Here is a 23,547-nt window from a genome sequence, read left to right on the forward strand (position 1 = left end):
TAATTTTAGAATGATATCAGGGCCTTTTAGTTAAGGTTTAAAATGTAAAGAGTATTTTTTTAAATGTTCAGACTGATAGCCTTTTTTTCTACACTATAAGTCTGCATTGTGATTACTGTGATAGAAGGCATTTTCGTAATATTTCCATTCCTCTTCTACTACTTTCCAAAGCCTATCAATTATGGTGAGTTTGCATACAGAAAGAGCTTTTTTCTGGAGACCAGAGGTACAATAGAACAATGAAAATCATGATACATCACTGGAGTGCATTGAAAAGGTATATATGCAATACATGCATCAGTCTTTAGTTTTTCAAGAAGTGGAGTGATACTTTTTGATGTATGACTTGTTGTTTTGTCTTGATGAAATTTCACGTTTTGAAAGTCACTGGGGTAAAGAAATGGAATTTCTTCTGTAAATATTGTATGCAAAACTTTTTCTTGATCATATATTAATTTTAACATTTTTTTACACTGTTCTTATTTTTAATTTCCCATTATAAGAGAATCCTGCACCAGTCATAAACCTGTTACTGAAACTTTCTTTGCACCAGGTTTGCAAATTTTTTTCTCCTCATTTAGAGTAATAAATAGATTTTTTGTCACAGTCATTTAGGTAAACCTATGTTTCATTAACATTTACAATGTATTTCATTGATCTCCTGCTAAATAGTTTTCATACAGGGTTCTACAAATTGTTCTGCCTTTAGCCATATATCTCAGCAAAAGCTGGTGAACATTGTTTTTTAGCTTTTCAAAGTTGTAAATCTTGATTTATTGTTTTATTATATTTGTTATGGATGTATTTAAAGCCTTTGTAATTAGTTTCTGCACCAGTGGGTTTTTGCTTATTTCGCACTTAGAAAAATCCCATGCATTTGACAACATTTTTGAGTGGCGGAATAGGGATATTTCTCTTCGGAAAGGTCAAAAACATATCCTTCAGTCCACAGCTAGTTTATATGTGACATTTTGAAAGAAGAAAAATTTTAAAAGTAACAGGTGATATTTCTCTTTTCATGTAATAAGCTGTTGCCAGATATTTTTATTCTGAAGCATTTGCCTTTCTAAAATTCTTTATCAAAATCTTACTAAAATGTGTAAACATCCTCTGTATTTTTTGAGAAAAATGTATTTAAATATTTCACAATTATGAAGGAAGCTAAATAAACTTCATATCAGTTTGTAAATTTGGTTGGTCAGGTTTATACTGATGCACAAAATTTGAAATATTCTAACCCTAGAATAATTTCAAATTCTTTATTCTAGAAATTTTGCTTTTATTCTAAAAATTCATCTATTTCTCTGATGATTCTCTGAGTTGTGTTAAATTTCCATTCAAATGCTCCAAAGACAATATTTTACTGTAACTTCTTTCTCATTTTCCCTCGAGATTTATAGTCTAAGTTAAAATTTTCAGATATTAGCAAATTTTCTTCCAAATTCAAGCATGATTAATCTATTAGTTTAATCAAAGCACTAGTGCCAAACTCAGCATTATAACAGTTCTCTCCACTCGTATGTTTTAAGAGTTTTAGCAATATAATTTCTTTTCTTGCTTTCAAATTCATTGTTATATGTACTTAAGTTTCTTAATCTTGCTTGGCATTTAAACTGTGAAAATTTTAAATACCTAACTTCAACTATGGTAATTATGCATTTTGATAATACAGTTCTTAATTATTTACATCTAGACCATTTGATCATCCATCTTAAAAGTCTTATCATTTTCCACCTTATCTAACTTATTAAGCAGTATCTATTGGAAAAGTTTTCTTGAAAATAATCATAATAAAATCAATATAACTTTCTTCTTTTGCACTTAGAGAAAACTGATTTATTAACCATGCAGAAATTTTTCTAAAGAAATCAACCAAATTTAAAATGTAAGATTTGGAGGAGGAAGAGAATTCAATTCAAAATGCAAAGCTTCGCTTCTGCTATATTTTATATAAATTTAAATCACATTTTTTAATCAGTTTTCTGTTTAGTACAATTAACATTGTAAATTAGTTTCTAGAATATTTTCCCCATCAAAGATATATAGACTTATCATCAATTTAGTTATACCTTTCCAATTGTAAATAAAATTTTTAAAATGTTCAACAATGTTGAAAGTGTTTCTTATTCATTCAGTAATCAATACTGCATTTTTCATTCTATTTTTTAATGAATGCAAGTTTCATGCTATTAATAATTTCTTTATTGTATCAACTACACCAATTCCAATTCTTGTTCATTTTTTGTACTAGATGCTGTCATGATTTTCCTAAGTAAAGTTTATTAATCTTTCCTTCTTTTCAAAATGCATTCTAAAAAGAGTCATAAGAGACTGGCCAGGTCAATTCATTCGATCAGGTTAAATCATTAATGTCTGTTGCTAAGTGAATATTATTTAAAGCTAATTTCCATTTCTGCATTGCTCAGTGTGTAAGAACCACCTCATTCATAGATTTTCATAAGTTCATATCTCAACTAGCATCCTATTTGTTATATAACCATTTTATTAAATATTCAGATTTTCTGCATGCTTGTAAAAGAGAACAAAAATTGGGTTGGAGGTACCTCTGTACTTTTGGGCCTGATGCCAGCTATTAATCTGAATTTTCCTTCAATTAATGAGATACCTGTTTACTTCTTTCTGAAATTCTGCTGAAATTTTAATTTTAAATCTTCATGTGTATCTAACATACCAAATATAGAATTTAAATGTGTATTTTTTAATTATTATTACTAAACATTGATTATACTCTTATTCTTCATCACTACACTGTTCCATTTACTTTTTGCTCATTAGTTAATCAAACCAAAAATTCTTCTTTGATTGCTTAAATAAATCTCATTTTAATTGAAAGGGGGAGTTTGTTATTCAGCTGTCCATAAATAAATCGTGCCTTTGTAAATTAGCCATTTTAAAACTTTAATTTTAAATTTGATTTTCTGTAACTTTTTTGGTTACTTGTTGCAGACTTTAATGTACAACTTAAAATGTTGAAATGTAAATAGTAATTAATAGTAATTAAATTAGCTGATTCAGCGTCTGTCCAGAATCTTTCTGAATGCTAAACGAAGAAATTAAAAACTTTTATTTTGTGCATAATTTAAAAGCTGAAAAGATCTTCACGTAATATTCTGTTAATGTAATCTGTAGATCTATTTTTTTAAATGATGATTTTTAATAAATGTGGAGTATATTGAAAACAATATCTTGTAACCAATCAAGTGGTCAATTTTTAGTTATCAAAGTACTTATAGCCAGATATAAGAATTATCAGAAGCAAATAGTAAGTAAACAGACATATTTTATGCTAAAATTCATGTACCTCATGACCAGTATAACAGTTATGTTAGCACAATAATATTTCATTTTCTTGAATAAAAGGTTGCCTTTCCTTTTCGTTTTAGACCCACCTGTTACGGATTTGGTAAGTCTGCTGAAAACATATAGTTTATTTTAGTTGTGGCTCCTGGTGAGTGAATGGGTTATCTGTATGGGATTTTCATGCTTCAATTACTTATGCTAAATGAAAAAAGATCTCCTATGCAGGTACTTCTTCTGAAGAAGGCAGCTTTCCTTACCATAAATAAATAACCTGACATAATTTTGCTCTAATATTGTAACAAAACATTTAAATTTTTTCATTTTTCTTATCATTGGTAATTGTAAGCTGCTTATAGATCTATGCAGCCCATAAATAATATTTTATTGCAAGGATGTCAAACTCGCGGCCCACAATAAATATTTTTGTGGCCCGGCCAATATATCGGCCAATAATAATATATAATAATAAAATAACATATCAACGAAGAAAAAAATGATATGTTTACTGCTAAGTAATTAATGATAATTTATTCAGTGTTGTTAGATTACTCACAGCGAGCTGACACACACACTACTTAAATTACAAATGCGTGTGAGTAGCTTGCGTTCAGCTACCTTCGGCTTTTGGGGGACACGTGCACTCAGAACTTGTACGCATTCCCCGATAGCCGAATGTGGCCGAACTCATGGTCTCAGTTTTCCAATCATAGTTTTGTACGATATATTGGTGCATGCATGTGCATGCACTTTGCTTTATTATTAATTATTACTTAATTCATATTGTTACGGATTTCATAGTTATTTATTTAGTTAGTTTTTTTTATTTAGAATTGTAATTAGATTTGCTTCATGTTGCCTTAGCAACGCAGACGATTTTTGAAAAGACAGCTGCGTTGGAAGGTCAAAAATAGAACAGCACGTGCATTTAATATCTAATAAATAAATATCTCGTAATTGCTGTAGCCATCCACAAAAATCCAGATATTTATAGATGTTTCCAGTATATTTGAGAAATTAATTATAAAGCTTATAAAAGCCGAGAACAAACAACTCATCTCAGTAGTAGCTGTAGTTCTAGCGAACTGTTTGTTTACTTAATACTGTGATTGATTTGTAGCGATTTCGCTGTGAGATAGAATTAGTTTCTCTGTTTTGAATTGATTTTTGCTAAACGTTTGACATTTTCTGATATTGTTAGAATATTTTTGAAGAAATATTTCAGCATTTTGATTTATCTCTTGTGGAAAGAATAAATTTTTGTTAACTTTTTAACGTTAACCGTGTTTATTCCAGCCCTTTGTATTCAGTATGTCTATATCAAAACCAAGTGGTAGTAAAATTAAACAAAAAATCGCTGACGAACATAGAATATTCCAAGTAAAATGGGAATTAGAATATTTTTGCTGTGAAATAAAATATAAAATAATCTGCTTGATATGTAATAATACAATTAATGTACCAAAGTTAAATAATATTAAACGTCATTACGAACAACACAAATCGAAATATAACAATTACGAAGGATTAATGAGAGAAGAAAAGTTGAAAGAGCTCAAGTTAGGAGTGAAAAAGCAACAGTCCATGTTTAGTAAAGTATTGCAAGAAAGTGAAGCGGCGGTACATGCAAGCTACGTCTTGTCCGAGTTGATAGCTAAACATTCGAAGCCTATTACTGATGGTGATTTCATCAAGGAATGCCTAATGAAAGCTGGAGAAATTGTTTGTCCTGGAAATGTGAAGGCTTTTCAATCAATTTCATTGTCTCGAAATACAGTTGCGGAAAGAGTTACTGATTTAGCCGCAAATTTAAGTGATCAGATCAAAGCAAAATCATCTAGTTTCAAAAGTTTCTCCATTGCCTGTGACGAGAGCACGGACATTAGTGGCAAAGCTCAATTAGCAGTGTTTCTTCATTCTTGTGACAAGAATTTTAACATTTTTGAGGAATTACTGGAACTAATACCGATGCCTGGTACTACCACAGGAGAAGATATATTTATGTGTGTTTTTGGAATTCTGCAGAAATACAATCTACCTTTGGCAAAATTAAATTCTGTAGCTACAGATGGCGCTCCATCAATGACCGGGAAAAACAAGAGCTTCGTAGCATTACTAAGAAAAAAACTTAGTGAAATTCATGGTTCAAACATTCATCATATGCATTGTATTATACATCAAGAAGTTCTATGCATGAAAGTAATAAATATGGAGAATGTTTTGTCATATATAAAAAAAAGTTATAAATTTTATACGATCTCGAGGTTTAAATCAGCGTCAATTCACTGCTTTCTTAAGTGAGTTAGATAGTGAATATTCGGGTTGGTCCTACTATACCGAGGTACGTTGGTTATCTTGCTCCAAGATTCTCAAACAATTTTGGGATTTGAAAGAAGAAATATGTCAGTTTTTAAAAACAAAAAATCAAGACGTAAGTTTGTTTTACGATCCAATATGGATAATACAAGATTTATCTTTCTTGGTTGATATAACCAAACACTTAACCGATTTAAATTTATCGTTACAAGGAAAAGATCATATCATTACGAACATGTTTGACATAATTAAAGCATTCAAATATCAACTAGTTCTTTGGGAAAAACAACTTAAAAATGAAGATTTGATGCACTTCCCGTCGTGCAGCATGAACAAATCAAGTTTAGATGATACTTGTTCGTATCAAAAATACGCAGAAAAAATTGCAAATTTAACAACTGAATTTGAAACGAGGTTTAATGATTTTAGTTCCCTCGAAGACAAATTTTTTTTTTTTTGTTTTCTTCGATTTTCTCAATAAGTATTGACTCAGTACCCAGCCATATGCATATGGAGGTGATCGAGATTCAATGCAACTCAAATTTGAAAGCAAAATTCATTGAAGTGGGTGTGCCTGAATTTTACAAATATTTACCATCCAGGTTTGAAAATACTCGAAAATTCGCATATGAAATTATTTCCATGTTTGGTAGCACTTATCGGTGCGAGCAGCTATTTTCAGTCATGAAAGGTAATAAGTCTCCTATTAGGAACCATATTAATGATGCTCACCTTGGGTCAGCATTGAAAGTTATCACTGCAAACAAAATTTCTCCCGAAATAGGAAAGATAATAGCAGAGAAGAGATGTCAAGTATCAGGACGTAAACATTAAATTTTTCTTGTTCTTTTCTATATAAATATATATATATATATGTTTATTATTGTATTATTCGAAATAAATCTACGTTTCTATTAATATTGTTTTTTTTTTTTTTTTTTTTTTTTTTTTTTTTTTGTGGCCCGCCTAAAGTTAAACCTTGTTTGTTTGGCCCAAGTGTACCTATGAGTTTGACATCCCTGCTTTATTGTGTATACTTATTCAAACATCCAAACTGAGGTATTTTGTATAAATATTAAATATTTCATTGGTGTTTTTTAAATACTGATTGGCCATATTGGATCCAGTGATGGATCTTTTCATGGAGAGTTGTATTTAGATGGCATTTATTGGTTAGATTTGTCTAATTATTTATTTTGTGCTTGTTTGTCATAACCTTCTATCCATTAGGATGATATTTAGATCATTAAAAATATAAGACAAAGTACTTTAAACATTAAAGTAATGTACACCAAATGAGAACAAATCTGATAACTGGATAAAGGCTATCAAGCTGCTCAGATAGTTTATTATCCAAGGTTTTGTTTAAATTCACAAAAAAATTGTGAATTAATTCTTTCTTAGCCATTGTTAATTGCCTTTTTCCCAACAATCTGCAATCAAAATTAATTAATTGCTTTATTTCTTATTTTCTCAAAGCAACTTATCTTTGTATAAATTATGAAATATTAAATTTTAAATCAGTCTATATAGTATGTAGTATGCAGTGTTGCCATGCTACGTGGAAAACTGGAAAAAGTCATGGATTTTAAAAATTGACTAAAAAGTCATAGAAAAATCAAGGAATTTAAATATTTTAGTCAAAATCTGGAAAAGCCAGGAAATTTCATACGCCGATCCCCCAAAAAAGCCATTTTAACACCAGCATTGGAAGCGATAACTTTCTTAGTGAATTATGTATCCTGCGAGTGTCATTCGGGCAGCTGGCCTTTCAGAAAGGCAAAAGCAAGTTTCCAGTAGCCTCTAAAAATCAAGAGATGTACATGTGCAGTGCATGTTGAACTAAAGAAAATACCTTTCCATTCTCATACAAAACAAAATCGGTTTAATCCTAGTATATGGTACACACGGGATTTGGCGACATTATGATGAGCAGTAAGGGCTTTGTCATTTTGGTATTGGTGACAGTTTTCAAAATCATGCCAAGGCCATATCGTATCAGGGATAAATAGAAGGGCTAGCTCATTTCTTTGTTCGACAGCTCGCCGACTCGAGCCTAATGGGGGGACGTAACAGGCAATAATCTGACGTCACTGTGATGCCACCTGTCCTGATTTCCCGCGTTTAAAAGAGTAGTTTCATTGAGCTGCGAGACGATTTTCTAGAGGTTACATATCCCAAATTAATTTTAATAATATATATATATATCTGTTTTCTAATAATGTGTATATTTAAAATAATTTATATATATGTAATTTTAGTCAGTTTTTATTTTAAATTCTATACTGTAAAGTATCGTTTACATAATATGGCTTTTTGCGCTGCAGTAATGTGCCGTAGCACTTACAGAAGTATGAAAGGATGAGATATTTTATTTCATGGGACCAAAGGATCCAAATGAGAGTTTGCTTTTGACGAAAGAATGGATACACAAATGTCAAAGAGAAGATTCTATTAATGTGAAGAGCGGAAAAATCTGCAGCGAACATTTTCTATGCAGTGTTTATGAAGATGATATAAAAAATCGCTTGTTTGGATAGCCACAAAGAGAAACTGTTGAAATGGAATGCTGTGCCGAAAGTAAATTATGATGACACTAATAAATCGAAATTGATGATGACAATAATAAATCAAATTTTAATGATTTTGAAATAAAACTCACAAATGAAAATGTAGATCATCCTAAATGTTTAAGGATAAACAAGAATGCATTGATAATTTGTAGAACAAAATAATATCCTTAGAAAATTGTATTAAATTGTATTAAAGTATTGAAAAATAGAGAAAAGAAAAATTTTTGAATGTTTGTTCAGCGACAAAGAAGGTGGACGACATCTAGACAGAAATTGGTATCAGAAATTAAAATTTCAAATAGCGAAATTTGTGGGGGGGGGAGCACAAATCGGAGAATTTGGAAAAATGTCTAAAGCCTATTTTTATAAAGACGCAGATTAATGCATTACTGAAAAAGAAGAAAAAAATCAGGTGGACTAGTGAAAATATTTCACGTTGCATCGTCATAAGAGCTCTGTCATCTTAAAGCTATGATTTTTGGAAAGAAAAAAAATTAAGAAAAAAATTGGAATATCTTTACCTAGTATTATCAAATCAAAGAAATGGTGTTTATTTTATTTTTTAGTGTTTTCTAAATTTTAGTGTAGTCCAAGAATTCAAAGTAATGTTCTTACTCTAAAGAAGGAAAGAGGCGAATATTTGTATTCTGTAGAAAAAATATGCGTTCTCAGTTTCGACAAAATGCATATAGATTGAAAACTCTGCTATGACTCTAAACTGGACTAAGTTAATTCTTTTCAAAGTGTGCAGTTTGTTTTAATCAGAGGTCTCATTTCACACTCTGCCTCAAATTACTGAGAAACTGCGTTTTAGATAGAGGATTTGTTTTAGAAGATGTAACTGTTTTAAATTTTGATATTATTAAAGAGGTTTTAAATAGAGATTGAGAAGAAATCAAATTGTGTCACAAACTAAAACCAAATTATTTAATGGTCAAGGGAAACGAGAGACAAAAAGTCGCTCCAGAGAAAACATTATTTTCAAAAAGTACTGCAAAAGGTATACTCTACCCCACAGGAAATCAGAAAGCATCTGACTTCTATGAGTTAATCGATAATATCTTCGGTATTATGAATAGTACCAAAATAGTACCAACAAGAATAACAAGTATTTAACAAACTAATTTTGTTAAGTACTTGTTAAAGTTATTCTTATTGTATCCTTTGTAACTAATTATTGATTAGATTTTGTGCTAGATTAGCATTCTAGATAAAATATATAATATATATGTGATAAAATATATAATGTATAAAACATCAAAGTAATTGGCATAAAAAGACCTGCTTCCTTTACTCACACTTTTGAAAAATTAAATAACTGTTTTAGGTACTCTGAATAAAGCTATTTTGTCAAAATTAAGGTAACAATTTTATATACATTTATTTCATTGTAATATAGAGAAGTATAAATTACAAAATTATTTAAAAAATATCTATTATATTGAATCGGAAGAGAATTATAACAATGTAAAATTTACAATTAGGCAAAAAATCAAACGTAGGTTAGCAGAAATGTTGCCATAAATGTGATATATGTTTAAACCTATGTCAATGTAAAGTTGTTTTTTGAGTAAATTTAAATAGCTGCTATTATAGTTATCTTAGAAGCAGTATAAAAATTCTCTCAGTTAGCATGCAAATAAAGAAATGATTAGAAATAAACGTGCATTAAATAAAAAAACCTGCAAATAAAAATAAAAAAAAACCATGGAACTTTATGTTAAAAGAGTAGCACATTTTATCTATTATTTTAAAATTCAGTGAGCATTATTAAATTTTTTAATGGTTCAGTCTAAAATGCATAAAGCAGTAACATTGCTTCTTCCAAATTATAGCTATCTTTCACACACAGCTCATTTTAAACGCTGGTTCAAAAATGCTAATTTCCAAGCTGTGAATTATATTGGCGCGCTCAGTGTCATCATGGCTAGGTCATCACTTCTCACTTTCTGCTTCAGGGGGAAAAGCTCTATGAACTAGCCCTTCTCTTCTAAGTCCTGATATCGTATACTAGGATTTTACTACAAAATCTTTTAAGATTTTTTTTTCTTTTTAATAAATGCCTTATTTGTCATTTTGCAATAAAATTAAACACACACACACACACACACACAAAAAAAAAAAAAAAAAAAAAAAAAAAAACCAGTAATCGGTCAGCTTAGATAACCATTTAATATAATTATATTCGCCAAAATATCGATTATTGTAATTCAGTTTTTAATCTTTAAGTAATTTATTTTAATGTTATTTGCATCTTTTAATGTGGCTTCTTCCTTCTAAATTTATTTATTATTAGTTCATAATATTTTCAAATTTCAGGCAATTTTCTCTAGCAGACTCCTAAAACTAAATCTAGGAAAATGATGATGTCATGGCGAAATTTAATGCACGTATTTTTTGCTTATGTATGCTGCTAAATAAATATAAAATACCTAAATTTATTTTTAAATATCATTAAATAGATTTGTTTCTTTTGTTTAGCTGCAAAATGTCTGCAAAAAAAGACATTTTTAAATCCAGATTGAGCAGATTCTAATTCAATCTTCATTGGAGAAAACAACTCCTATTATAGTTATAATAGTAATGCTTTGGGGATAAGTCATATGTAATTGGCAAATTTTTGTGTTTTTAAGTGGAACCATAATTAATTTATCTCTCAGCATAGCCAATGCACGCTATGCGGGTAGACTGGAATTTTCTTAAAACACGCCTAGAAAAGTCAGGGAATTTCATTCTCCTCTTTGAGTGTCAACCCTGAGTATGTTCCTCGATACGGTGAAATAATTATTTGTGGCTTCCTTTTTAATTTCAGGTATTATCAAGATTTTAAAATAAACAAAGAAACTGGAGAGTCAAATTTTACAAAGTTACTAATCATGGTATGAACATTTTTAATATTATTCTTTATTATTAGTGTTTCAGAATTCTGCATTTAAAAAATACCTGATATGGACACTACATGACTTCCTTCTGCAGCTTATTAAATTATATACAGTTTTGCTGCAATTCATTTCAACATATTTCCTCGAATTTCATTAGAGATGTATTTCTGATTCAGTCAATTCATTTCTTACTTCATGGCAAGGCAAAAATACATATACCCCAAAGCATTTTTGTTAAAAATTGTAAGATACAGAAAACCTAAAGCACCAAATGCAGTTAAAAAGAGTTGAAAAAAATTTCACAATCAAAATTCTGCAAGTTTCTGTAAAAAAACAAATAACTCAGTGAACACACAAAATTATTGGTGCACCATAGTTAACTTTTGACCCTGCTGAGCAAAAAAAAGACATTGACGTTGGTGCATTAACTGACTTTATTCAACTAAAAGTTTCAAATGGTGGCCTCATTAGGCTTAACTCACCACTTAAACTTTTAGATTGTTGATAATTCTACAATTATGGTACGCAGATTAACTAAAGGCATAAAAACCTTAACTGGAGCATAAGAACAACATAATTCAATTGCTTTTAAAGCAAAAAATACACAATTTACCAGCATATAAGAATAAAAAAAAAAACTAAGTTTACTGAGCCTGGTAACAGAGTGAGAATATTTGTAATGCACAAAGTCTGAGATCCAGACATCCAATATCTGGAATGATCTAAAATCCAGGTCTCAAAAAGCCACCAATAGCCCCCTTTTTTCCCCTTGTGTATGCTTTACGCATGTGCATTTAATTTTTTTCCTCTTATAATAAATCTTGTGGAGAGTCTGATTCTTAATTTCAACTAGGCGCTAAATAAAATACCTTGTTATTAAAGAAACAATCATTTTAACATAAATTTGTGTGATCAATAATTTGGCTCCATAGCTGCATATCAAAGCGAAACATTCTACATAGAAACATCGTTGATTTTTCACCTACTAATATTTTATATCTCTGGCACCAACCTGGTATATCATTCATTATTTATTATATATTGCTTTTATCACTGCATGTTTATCAACACATAACAACTTGAGTAATGACTCATGCAGCAATGTCTAAAAAAATTTTTATAATATTAGTTGAATAACAAAGGGAATGGTAGCTTTCTATGTTGACATTACGCTTGGCAATGATTACAGATGTAAGTTACATGCACTAAGAAATGTTCACAAGGAAAAGTTTAACAAAAATTTCTTTCCATGTGCTAAAAATAGATTTTTTAATGATACTCATTGGCCAAAAGATTACACTTAGTCCTATTTGATTTAAGAATAACTGATTTGTTATTCACATAAAGCCAGAACTGCCGTAGCTCGTATGGCCAAACCAAGTGGCAGAATTTAGGGAAGACTTTTTTTTTTTTTTTTTTAATTTAGAGAAGCACCAAGCAACAAAGTTTAAGGATGACAAAATTTTTTGAATTTAGGGAAAGCACTGGTACCCAAAATTTTGGGGGAGGGGCGGCAAAAGTTCAGAACATAGGGAGGCACTTGGTGGAAGAATTTAGGACCCCCAGAGGCTAGCAGTAAGACATCTAGCACCAGCCCTCGATAAGCCTTAAGCATATGTGAGAATTTATTTATTCAGGAATTGGGTAATCCTTTAATAAATAACTAAACTAATACAATTCAGAATTAATTGTCTCAGTGTGGTAAGCAAGACAAAATTTTGCGGAACAACTTCTCTTTCATCGCTAATCTCATGATACATAACCAGTAATGTATACATGTATACTGAATGCTATTAAGCTAGGCTATATTATATTTTATTGATTTCAAGGAATTTCAATCAATATAGCAGATGTGCTGTTCCTTTACTTTCTGATTTGATCCAACTAATTATTTTTGCTGTTATTATTACATCAGTTTTATGAAAATTAAAGTTTGAACTTTTGAATATGTTGAAAAGAGTTTCTATTGCTGCAGCTGCAACAGGATCTGCAAAATGAAAGCAGGTGTCCATTAAACAAAAAGTGGAATTTTTGAAAAAAATGGATAAAGGTATATATATCCATATCAAAATTATGCGAGGAGTGTGACATTGGAAAATAAACTGTATAGGACATAACAGAAAAAGGAACTTCTTGAATTTTTTGTGGATTCCGACACCTCACTTGCAATAAATAACAGAAAAATTATTTTGTTAAAAGTGATGACTGAATGCGTCAGACAGCATCGCAGCAAGGGTTCATTGACGGGTTCAGTGCTAATGCTCAAGAAAAAATATCTCGTGAAGAAATGAACTTAAAACTGAGTGCAAATATCTGACAGGTTGGTTAACCAAATTTAAAAATCGCTATGCTATAAGGCAATTAAAAATTTCATGTCAAAAAGCTTCAGCTGATATTTAAGGTGCTGAACTATTTGCAGATGAACTCATTCATAGTGAAAAGTTATCTCCAGAACAAATTTACAGCGCTGCTGAAACTGGTCTTTTTCTCGAATATGTACCGCAAAATACCGAATACAGAAAAGGCTTCAACTGGTGTCAAAGATTCCAAAGTAAGACTAACAATTTTAGCATGCGCAAATGCTGCAGGAACGTACAAGTGTAAATTTTTCATAATCAGAAAAAAACACAACCTCAAGCATTAAGCATTACATGACCTCAAGCAAGTAAAGGTTTTCCCCGTTATATATATCATGCAAATAAAAGAGCATGGATGACACAAGAATTAATGAATGATTGGTTCAAAAATTATTTCATACCCGAGGCACGGCAACATTTCAATTTATTTGGTTTTACTTGATGACACAAAAATTGTCCTGATTGTAGATGACTGTTTGGCTCATACTTCACCAAATTGTAGTTTCAGTGAAAGATAATGTATCGATATTATTCTTTCCTCCAAACTGTGTCACCATCATTCAACATATGGATATCAGAATAGTGTGCGCGCTGATGGTCAAATATAAAGTAGCATTTTTAAAATCCATGTTAAATTTCTTGAACAATGGCAAGACTGTTGAGTAATTTTTTAAATATTTTAGCATAAAATCTGCTGTGTGGAGCATCGCAAGATCATGAAAAGATGTGTCTCCAGATACTTTAAAAAATGCTTCGCATAGTTTATGGCTAGCCACCATATTTCATGGTGAGGATGATGAATATGATAGCCATCAATTTGACGGTTTTCAGATATCGCAAACCAAAGGTTAAATTTTCCAGTTAATAAATAGAAATGTGGATAAGCAGTAATAAATGAAGATGATATAAAAGAAGCTGGCTTAGACCCAATTTTTGCAGTTGCAATCAAATTGTCTTTCAGAAGGGCAAAAGCAAGTTTCCAGTAACCTCTAGAATTGAGAGATTTGCATGTGCAGTGCATGTTTAGCTAAAGAAAATATCCATTCTCATATTAAACAAAATCGGTTTAATCCAAGTATATGGTGTACACAGGATTTGGCGACATTATTATGAGCAGTAAGTGAGTCATTTTGGTGTTAGCAACAGTTTTCTAAATTGTGCCAAGGCCATATCGTATCTAGGATTTTGTTACAAAATCTTTTAAGATTTTATATCCATCTCAAAATTATGTGAGGAGTGTGGCACTGGAAAGTCAACTGTATATGACATAACAGAAAAAGAAACTTTTCGCATTTTTTGTCAATTCCAACACCCACTCACAATAAACAAAAAAATTATTCGTTATGCTAAAAGTGACAGTCACGACAAAGAATGATTAAATAAGTCAGACAGCATTGCAACAAGGGCATGCCATTGACGGGTTCAGTGCTAATGGTTCAAGCAAAAATATTTCATTAAGAAATGAACTTAAAAACTGAGTGCACATATTCAACAGGTTGGTTAACCAAATTTAAAAATCGCCATGGTATAAGGTAATTAAAATTTCAAGTTAAAAAGCTTCAGCTGATACTGAAGGGGCTGAACTATTTGCAGATGAAGTCATTCATAGTGAAAAGTTATTTTCAGAACAAATTTACAGCACTGATGAAACTGGCCTTTTCTGAAATATGTACTGTGAAATACCTTTGCAACCTCTACAGAAGAGGCTCCAACTAGTGTCAAAAGTTTTTTAAAGTGAGACTAACAATTTTAGCATGCACAAATACATGTGTGCATGTGTAAACTTTTTGTAATCAGAAAAAAATACACGACCTTGAACAAGTATAGGTTTTTCCTGTTATATATCGTGCAAATAAAGGAGCATGGATGACACAAGCGTTAATGAATGATTAATTTCAAAATCATTTCATACCAGAGGCTCTGCAACATTTCAATTCGGTTGGTTTACCTGACGATACAAAAAGTTATCCTGATTGTAGATGACTGTTCTGCTCATACTTCACTTAAAGTTTCAGTGAATGATAATATATCCGTATTATTCTTTCCTCCAAACTGTGTGACCATCATTTAAACTAAGGATATCGCAATAGTGCACACTTAAATGCAAGTAGTGTTTTTATAATACATTTATTATTTTAAATTTCTTGAATAATGGCAGGCCTATTCAAGAATTTTTTAATATTTTAGCATAAAATTTACTGTGTGGAGCATCACAAGGTCGTGGAAGGATGTGTCTCCAGATACTTTAAAAAATGCTTGGCATAATTTATGGCCAGCTACCATATTTCATGGTGAGGATGATGAATATGATAGCCGCGAATTTGATGGTTTTCAGATATCGCAAACCAAAGGTGAATTTTTCCAATTAATGGATTTTGTAAAGAAATGTGGATAAGCAGTAATAAATGAAGATGATATAACAGAAGTTTTCCATTGTGATAAGAATGCCCCAATCATCAATCAATTAACTGATGCTGAAAATTTCAACATTCTGTGATACTCATTTTTTAGTTATGTGAGATGCATGCATATGTACCTACGTAGGTGCATACAGAAGTCAAGAAAAAGGATCGCTTTTAAATCCGTGAGCTATCAAAATAGGTATTTTCATTGAAATATGATACTCAAAATTTTTTGCGATTATAATATGTTATTTACTTCATAGAAGGAAATAAAAAAAGATGAGATTTTTATTTCAGGAATGTTTGATATCCGAACATTTGTCATAGTAGAAAAAAAATTATTAGAAATGTAGATAATTTCCAGTCATATTATATTCTCAAAATTGTAGGGCAAAAGGCTAATAAATGTTCTTGATATGCAATTGATGAATGTATTGTACTTGAAAGATTTAGCAATTCAGTATGAAATTCTTTTAAACATAACAGAATAGTTTGAGTATAACCATCTCACTATGTATTTTTAATCAAGTACAAATTAAATTGTCAGAATGATATTTTAATAGTGGTTCAAATGACTTTGTTACCATGTCCTTCAAAGTGTCTCTTATCTTCCTGAATTTCATGAAAGATGTATGTATAGAACAGATGTGTTTCAAAATGATTTGCCGATATTTTCCCAAGAATTTTTTTTTTCTTTCTTTTAAACATAGAAGTATCAGGATAAGCTTATTATTTTTCATTTTAAAGCTTCGCAATGATGGGCATCCATAAATAAACAGGTGTTAAGAGTTTTTCATTTACTTACAAGTTTTATTCAGAACTATTTATAAGTATCCGTACAAAGTGCAAGGCAGTGTAGATTGACCTCTTTTTTAACATAATTATATATATAATGCTTGAAAATTAAAAATTGTATGTTATATTTTGCTTCTACTTAAAGATTATTTGATTAAAATACTGTTTTCTAAAAATTAACTAACTTCTAAAACTTCGTAACTTCCTAAATAATACTAACTTTGAAAGTAACATCAAACTAACTTTCAAAAACAACAGGAAAAAAAAACTTTTGAGAAAGTAAGGGGATCAATTGAAAGCTGTTTAAAAATTTTTAGCTGAACAAATTATTTATTTGTTAAATAAAAATTTTAACTTTTTAAAGGTTAAATTAGTTTTCAGTGCTGATAAGAAATCTACAGTATTAATGTTTTTCTTAACATTAAAATCTGTGATTTTTTAAATGTAAATAATAAGTTATATTTTTATTTTCTCAGTAAGGTAACAATTATAATAGCTTATCAATAGCATGTGCTTATGAAGCTTCTAGCATTAAGCAGCTTCTGAAAATAAGTGGCATTGTGTTTCAGGAAGCTGTGAATTTCATCAAAAATGCCAGCACTTCTAAGAAACCTTTCTTTTTGTATTGGACACCTGATTCTTCACATGCACCATGTTATGCTTCCCGAGAATTTTTAGGCAAAAGCAAAAGAGGCTTGTAAGTTGCCTTTCCTTTTGTATTTGGCACTTGATTCTTCTCATGCATCATGTTATGCTTCTAGAGAATTTGTAGACTAAAGCAAAAGAAGTTTCTTAGTGAAACAGCCACATCTTATATTTTAAATTGCGCAAAATGTATAAAGATTTAACAAAATTTAGAAGACAGAAAGTGGCATGATACTTATATTAAATATCTTTATGGGGGTTATAAGATATAATACACAGTTTTTCAAGTAAAAATGGACACTCTTCATTAACTTTGCCTTCAGCTTTTTATTTTAACATTTTCTGGCAAAGAAATTTCTGTTTGTCAAGGCATATGAATATTTTTTTAATTGAAAATTTTAAATCCTTGTGCACCACATAGCATTACACAAGGCTTACAGAGGTAAGTAAAAAAAAAACAAATACAACAACACAACACAAAATAAAATAAACTTACAAATTCACAGATGACACGTCGGAGATAAATTTACAGAAGAAAGAGAAAGCCATTTTATGTTGGACAAATGCGTTAAGAGGGGGAGGAAATGTAATATTCACAGAGTTTAACCTAGAAATGAGTTCCTTTCGTCCTTTCTTGAGCTTTGAACAATAGAACAACAAATATTCGACATTTTGCTCTTCCCTGAAACTGCATGAACACAAGTCTGTACTAGATAATCTAAATCTCTTCAGATATGAATTGAATTTACCATGTCCAGTTAGAAATTGAGTAACTTCAAAATTGCAGAAAAAGAGTTTTTTATTCAGTCTCTGAGGAATGGAAGGAAAATATAGTTTAGTCAAAGAGGCAGTAGTAGAATTCCTGTATAGTTCATTCCACTTGAGTATTGCATCATCCGTACTTTTGTTCTTGTAAAATGACTTGGGAAGTATCATTAGAGTAATTACTTGAAGATGTGTAGCTTGTTTTGCCAACCAATCAGCCCTTTCATTTCCTAAATTGCCAGTGTGGCCACATACATGAGAAAAGATAACATCAACACCTTTATTATTAAGGTCTTTAAGAAGAGCATGGGAAGTGACAATTAATTTATTATATGAGAAGAAATTCTTAAGAGAATACAAGGATGAAAGAGAATCAGTGTGAATAAGAAATTTAGCACTTAGCGAACAGTTGTTAGATATCCACTTAATTGACTCACTAATGCACAGTAATTCGGCTTGGAAAACACTGCATTCATTGGGAATTCTAAAGAGTTTGTATTCCAGTTCAGAACTATGATGGAAAACAACATAAGCTAATCCAACTCGATTATTAATTTTACTGCCATCTGTATAACACACAACAGGGAAATTATCATCAACAGAATTTTCATAAATGATAGTTTGAATTGGTAAATGATTGGCAGAATGAGGAAGATCTTGAAACACCTTGGTATTGAACATAAATTTGCTGATGGTATCTTTAAACTTTTTGTCATTTAAAACATGAAGGTCAATCGGAGGAAATCCTGAAATTGCGAAACAGGCTTCATAGCTAATTGTTCTGTAGCCACGCACAACTCTTAGTAAAATTCTTCATTGAATTCTGCGAAGTATACGGGAATTAATCTTCTTTTCTAAAGCTGTTCCCCACACTGTAGAAGCATATCAAATAAAGGGGACAATACCCTGCGTATAAATCATATCAATAACATTAGATTTTAAACCAAAAGTATTGCAAGAGACACGATTAAGTCCTCTAAGTATATTTTCACACTTATTAGATAAATACATAATATGATTTTTCCAACAAAACTTATGATCAAGAATAATGCCTAAATACGATCAAGAATAATGCCTAAATTCACCTCAAAATGGTGAATGAAATATTTAATTTCATTCACCATTTTGAATAAGGTATTATCCAAGTACAGTTGTTGGTTTGTATAGCTGACATGCTTTCTTTTAATTATCATAATTTTACGTTTATTAGGAGATCTTGAAACACCTTGGTATTGAACATAAATTTGCTGATGGTATCTTTAAACTTTTTGTCATTTAAAACATGAAGGTCAATCGGAGGAAATCCTGAAATTGCGAAACAGGCTTCATAGCTAATTGTTCTGTAGCCACGCACAACTCTTAGTAAAATTCTTCATTGAAAAATTCCAATTTCTGTTCTCTGGATCAATAGGCATATGAATATTGCAGTTATTTTATAGAAAATAGTAATTTAAAATTGTTTTTTTCCTCTAATTCCTCCATCAAGCTGCAACCCTAACAAATTGTATTTAGTTATTTCTAAAAGCTATATTTTAATTATTTTTAATTTTCTAAGTAGATAAAATCTCTTAACACTGGTAGTTCAGCCTAGGTTCAATTCCCATCGAATGAACCAGTTGGCTGCAAGAGGTTTCCATAATTTCTGATATAAATATGGCTCATATTTCATATCAGTTTCCATATTCCTGATATGAATACAAGCCACTTTTTTTTTATTATACCTTAACCAGGAGCTGAGTGGTTAAAACTACTGAATACTGGTAGTTCATCCTGGCTTGGATTAACAGCCAGGTGTATGGGCTGGCTGCATAGTTAGTGTTTGTGGTTTTCTATACGTGTAATGTGAATATGAGCTAGTTTCCCACAGAAAGTCCTCCATAAAGGCATCCTTCCTCTTAGGCAGATAGTCCTCTTGTCTTTGCCAGGTTCAGATAACCTAATCTAACCCAATCCTTGAGCAAAGTTACCAGTCATTGGTGACTAATTTTTTGCAACCTAACACATGAAAAACAATACCTTTTTAAAAAATTGTAGTGCACTGAAAAATACATAAAGCAGCAACAAATTAAAAATGCAAGAAACATCCAGAATAAAACACTAAAAAATTATATAAAACAAACATTCATAACAAAACAATGTAAATTACGTAAAACAGGAATTATCTAAGTTAAACATCCATAATAAAACACGTAACTTTCTTTTAACCCTGTCTTCTGCCCATGTACACAGTGATCTGTTTAAAAACAGATCAGAGAACTGAAAAATTATTGGCACCCCTGAGCAACTTGGCACTACTCTTCATGTGCACATCGACCTGTTTTAACTTTAAAGAAAAAAGGAGACGGTAAAAGCTATTATCATTAAAAAAAATATCAGAGCAGAAATGATAAACATGACCCTCTTAATTTCAAAACTGTGTACATTAGGCTGTGGCGTAATGTCTGCATAACTGTCAGTGGGTTGCCAGACAAATACATTTTTATAAAATTTTCAACTGCCTGTTTTGGCAATATCGGGCTTTGTCCAGTGACTCTTATCAGGGATAATCAGAGTGCACATTATAAATTTAGTTTATGTTACAAATTTTTATGATGATGTTATCAATAATAATAATATACTAAGCTACGTGTTTAATTAGAGATGTACTGCCCATGTTGATTTTAAAAGAGTTGGAGTTTTGAAATCAAAAACTTTGACAATTATCATTATTTTATATTAATAGTTATTCAAATACTCACATTTGAACCCTGAAACATTGAGAATTGTGTATTGAGATTAATTATTAACTGACTGTGTGTAATGATATTTTCTTATTTCCTATTAAGATATGGAGATGCTGTGCAAGAACTGGATTATGGTGTCGGGCAGATTTTAAATACTCTGCGGGCTTTAAGCATAGAGAAAAATACTTTTGTTTTCTTTACATCCGATAATGGAGCTGCTTTAGTCAGCAAAGTAATGGGTTAGTACACATACTTATTTTAATGAGATATATATTTATCTAAACTTCCACTGTTAAAATTTGCTGAAAGAAGCTGATAATACAGTTTACTTTGTTGAAATTTAATGATATGATTTTAACTTCTTATCTCGTGTGTTTGTGTTTTATATCTTAATACCTCTTTCTCTTCAGCTAGTTTTTATTGAAAGAGTGTCAAGTCTCTTGATTTAGACAGTTTTCGAATGTACGCCTATGAAACCTCTTTATAACATTTTCCCACATTGTTTTCTTAAAAATTTCTCACAATTTTAAAATTGATTGTCTTAATATCTTTTTTTTTTTTTTTTTTTTTTTTTGCATAGTAAAAGATATGTAAAATTTTCCTGTACTAAAGTTAAATTATTAAGAAATTATTATTTTAATGAATAGCTATTTTCACACTTAGAAAAATCATCTGTTTGTTTCCCATATTGTTATACGTAAAGCAACAGAGACAGAAAAAGAAAGATAAGTTCATAACAACTTTTGAAGAATGCCATTTTGATTCACTGTTTCGCTTTATAAAAAACAAAACAAAAAAATTAGTTTTTCAGTCATTTCTTGTTTAAGTTAGATAGTACAGTAGTTCTATAGTAACGCAATGTAACATAAAGATATAAATATTATCGTAATATATTTATTAATTATTTATATAAGATATTATCATAATATAAATATAAAATATATAGATTCTATAAATCCTTGGTACTTATGAATTAGTGCAATCACCTTAGTATAAGTTGCTAAATTAAAAATTAAAAAGTATGCCAAACTGTAGCAAACATGCTCATTCTTTTGGCAAGCAAAGTCGCGGTTTCAGATGTATTCTTTTCTTTGTATTTTTAAGTTTTAACAGTCTTTATCAACCAATTGGTACATTTTTTGCCTTATATTCAATTTTAAAGTACATGCTTGTGGAATTTGCCAGCAATGGAAGAAAATGCAGTAAAATTTCTTCAAAAATACAGAATATTGCTGCAAAATCTCTAAAAGGTACTATTTGTTTTGACAATTTTTTGTTAAAGCGATTGTCTCAAAACTTGGCCTGAACAAAAGAAATAAAAAAACCAGCTTGTAAGTAGATTTATTGATTGATTTTTTAATTAAAACCTGATTAGAATATAATATATATTTATAATAGTATTTATGTGTTTGATAAGTAAATTTTTATAATTGAATTGGATGGTGACATATATCATCACTCTTTTTTATTTATAAAATATCACCAGGTGATGCTAGAGTTGATGTGTTAATGTATAACTACCAAATCTTTTAGGCTTTATGATTAATTTCCCTCTGAGACCCTGCTAGTGAATATGTTAATTAGGTTCTCAGAAATACTGATCACTTTCAATGTTCAGCATAAGTTTCACCATATCTTAAAAACATAGTTTTAGTTTGTTTAAAAAATGAATCTTTTGTATACTGCTCTGTTGCAGATAATTTTTTTTATTTAATTTTAATTAATTTTTATTTAATTTATTAATTTTAATACTTTTTGCAGCTGGCAGTAATGGCCCCTTTTTATGTGGAAAACAAACTACATTCGAGGGTGGTATGAGGGAACCTGCAATTGCCTGGTGGCCTGGTGTTATCCCTGCAGGCAAGGTGATATGTTTCCTGTATTTTTGATGATTTTTCATTGATTTCTTTTGCTTAGTAAATTTTACCTTGATTTCTTCTGCTCAATAAATTTTGCATAAGCATTAAATGCAATATTTATTTTTTACTATTTTAATAAATAAAGTAAAATGAGACACATTTGCTTATCCGAGTTTTTAATGTTCACAGAACCTGTAGTTAAGAATAATATTATTATAATTAATCATACTATAAAATTAAAAGATATGGATTGTTTAATGATTATTTGCAAGTTGGATGAATCTGAAACAAGAAATTTTTGCTGTATTTGGATTAAGTACTAAGATTTGGAGAGTGATCAAAAACTAAACTGAATTGCCAAAATAAAGAAAGAAACTTTGCCAGATTTATTTCATTATTTTTTTTTTAAGTTTAAAATATTCTGGAGGTATTTGCTACTCTATAGTTTATCATTATATCTTTTCAGTATTCCTTTACCTAGTTCATATGTGCTTGAAAATTAATTTTATTCTCTTTGAAACAAACATTCCATTTTGTATACAAATTAAATGATGCTTTAAAAGATATATCAAGAATATATTTACTAAAATTTAGAATATACATTTATTATCATCAGACTGAAACTTCTATATTACTGGAATTTAGCTTATTCATTAAAATATATTTTAAATCTATAAGGGATGCTCATTTCCTCAAAATGTTTTGCACTGGTATTAAAAATTTATTCTATAATTTTTTAATTTAATCAAATTTTAATAAGGTATTGCTAGAAAGTTCTTTAATCCTAAGACTGCTTATCAGTGTAAAAGTATAAAATTCTGGTAATTTTGGTTCATGTTCTATTCATGATGGTTCAATAAGCTTGTAGCATATTTTTTGTAATTTTCCTTGCATGCAGTGTAAATCAATATG

General features: G+C 30.1%; 1 protein-coding gene across 2 annotated transcripts in view; it reads left to right on the top strand.

Annotated features, from left to right (window-relative positions):
* The window catches only part of LOC118203759 (N-acetylgalactosamine-6-sulfatase-like), a 76,674-nt gene that overhangs the window by 23,540 nt on the left and 29,587 nt on the right, over positions 1 to 23,547 (top strand). For both annotated transcript variants that reach the window (XM_085815093.1, XM_085815092.1), the window contains 4 exons: positions 11,020 to 11,086; positions 17,213 to 17,340; positions 20,879 to 21,015; positions 22,538 to 22,641. In XM_085815093.1, the coding sequence (XP_085671219.1) occupies positions 11,020 to 11,086; positions 17,213 to 17,340; positions 20,879 to 21,015; positions 22,538 to 22,641 (436 nt within the window). The remainder of the gene's footprint in view (positions 1 to 11,019; positions 11,087 to 17,212; positions 17,341 to 20,878; positions 21,016 to 22,537; positions 22,642 to 23,547) is intronic.

This window comes from Stegodyphus dumicola, chromosome 4, assembly GCF_044657685.1.
Source record: "Stegodyphus dumicola isolate Sdum_Otavi_A_Nest chromosome 4, ASM4465768v1".
Lineage (NCBI taxonomy): Eukaryota > Metazoa > Arthropoda > Arachnida > Araneae > Eresidae > Stegodyphus > Stegodyphus dumicola.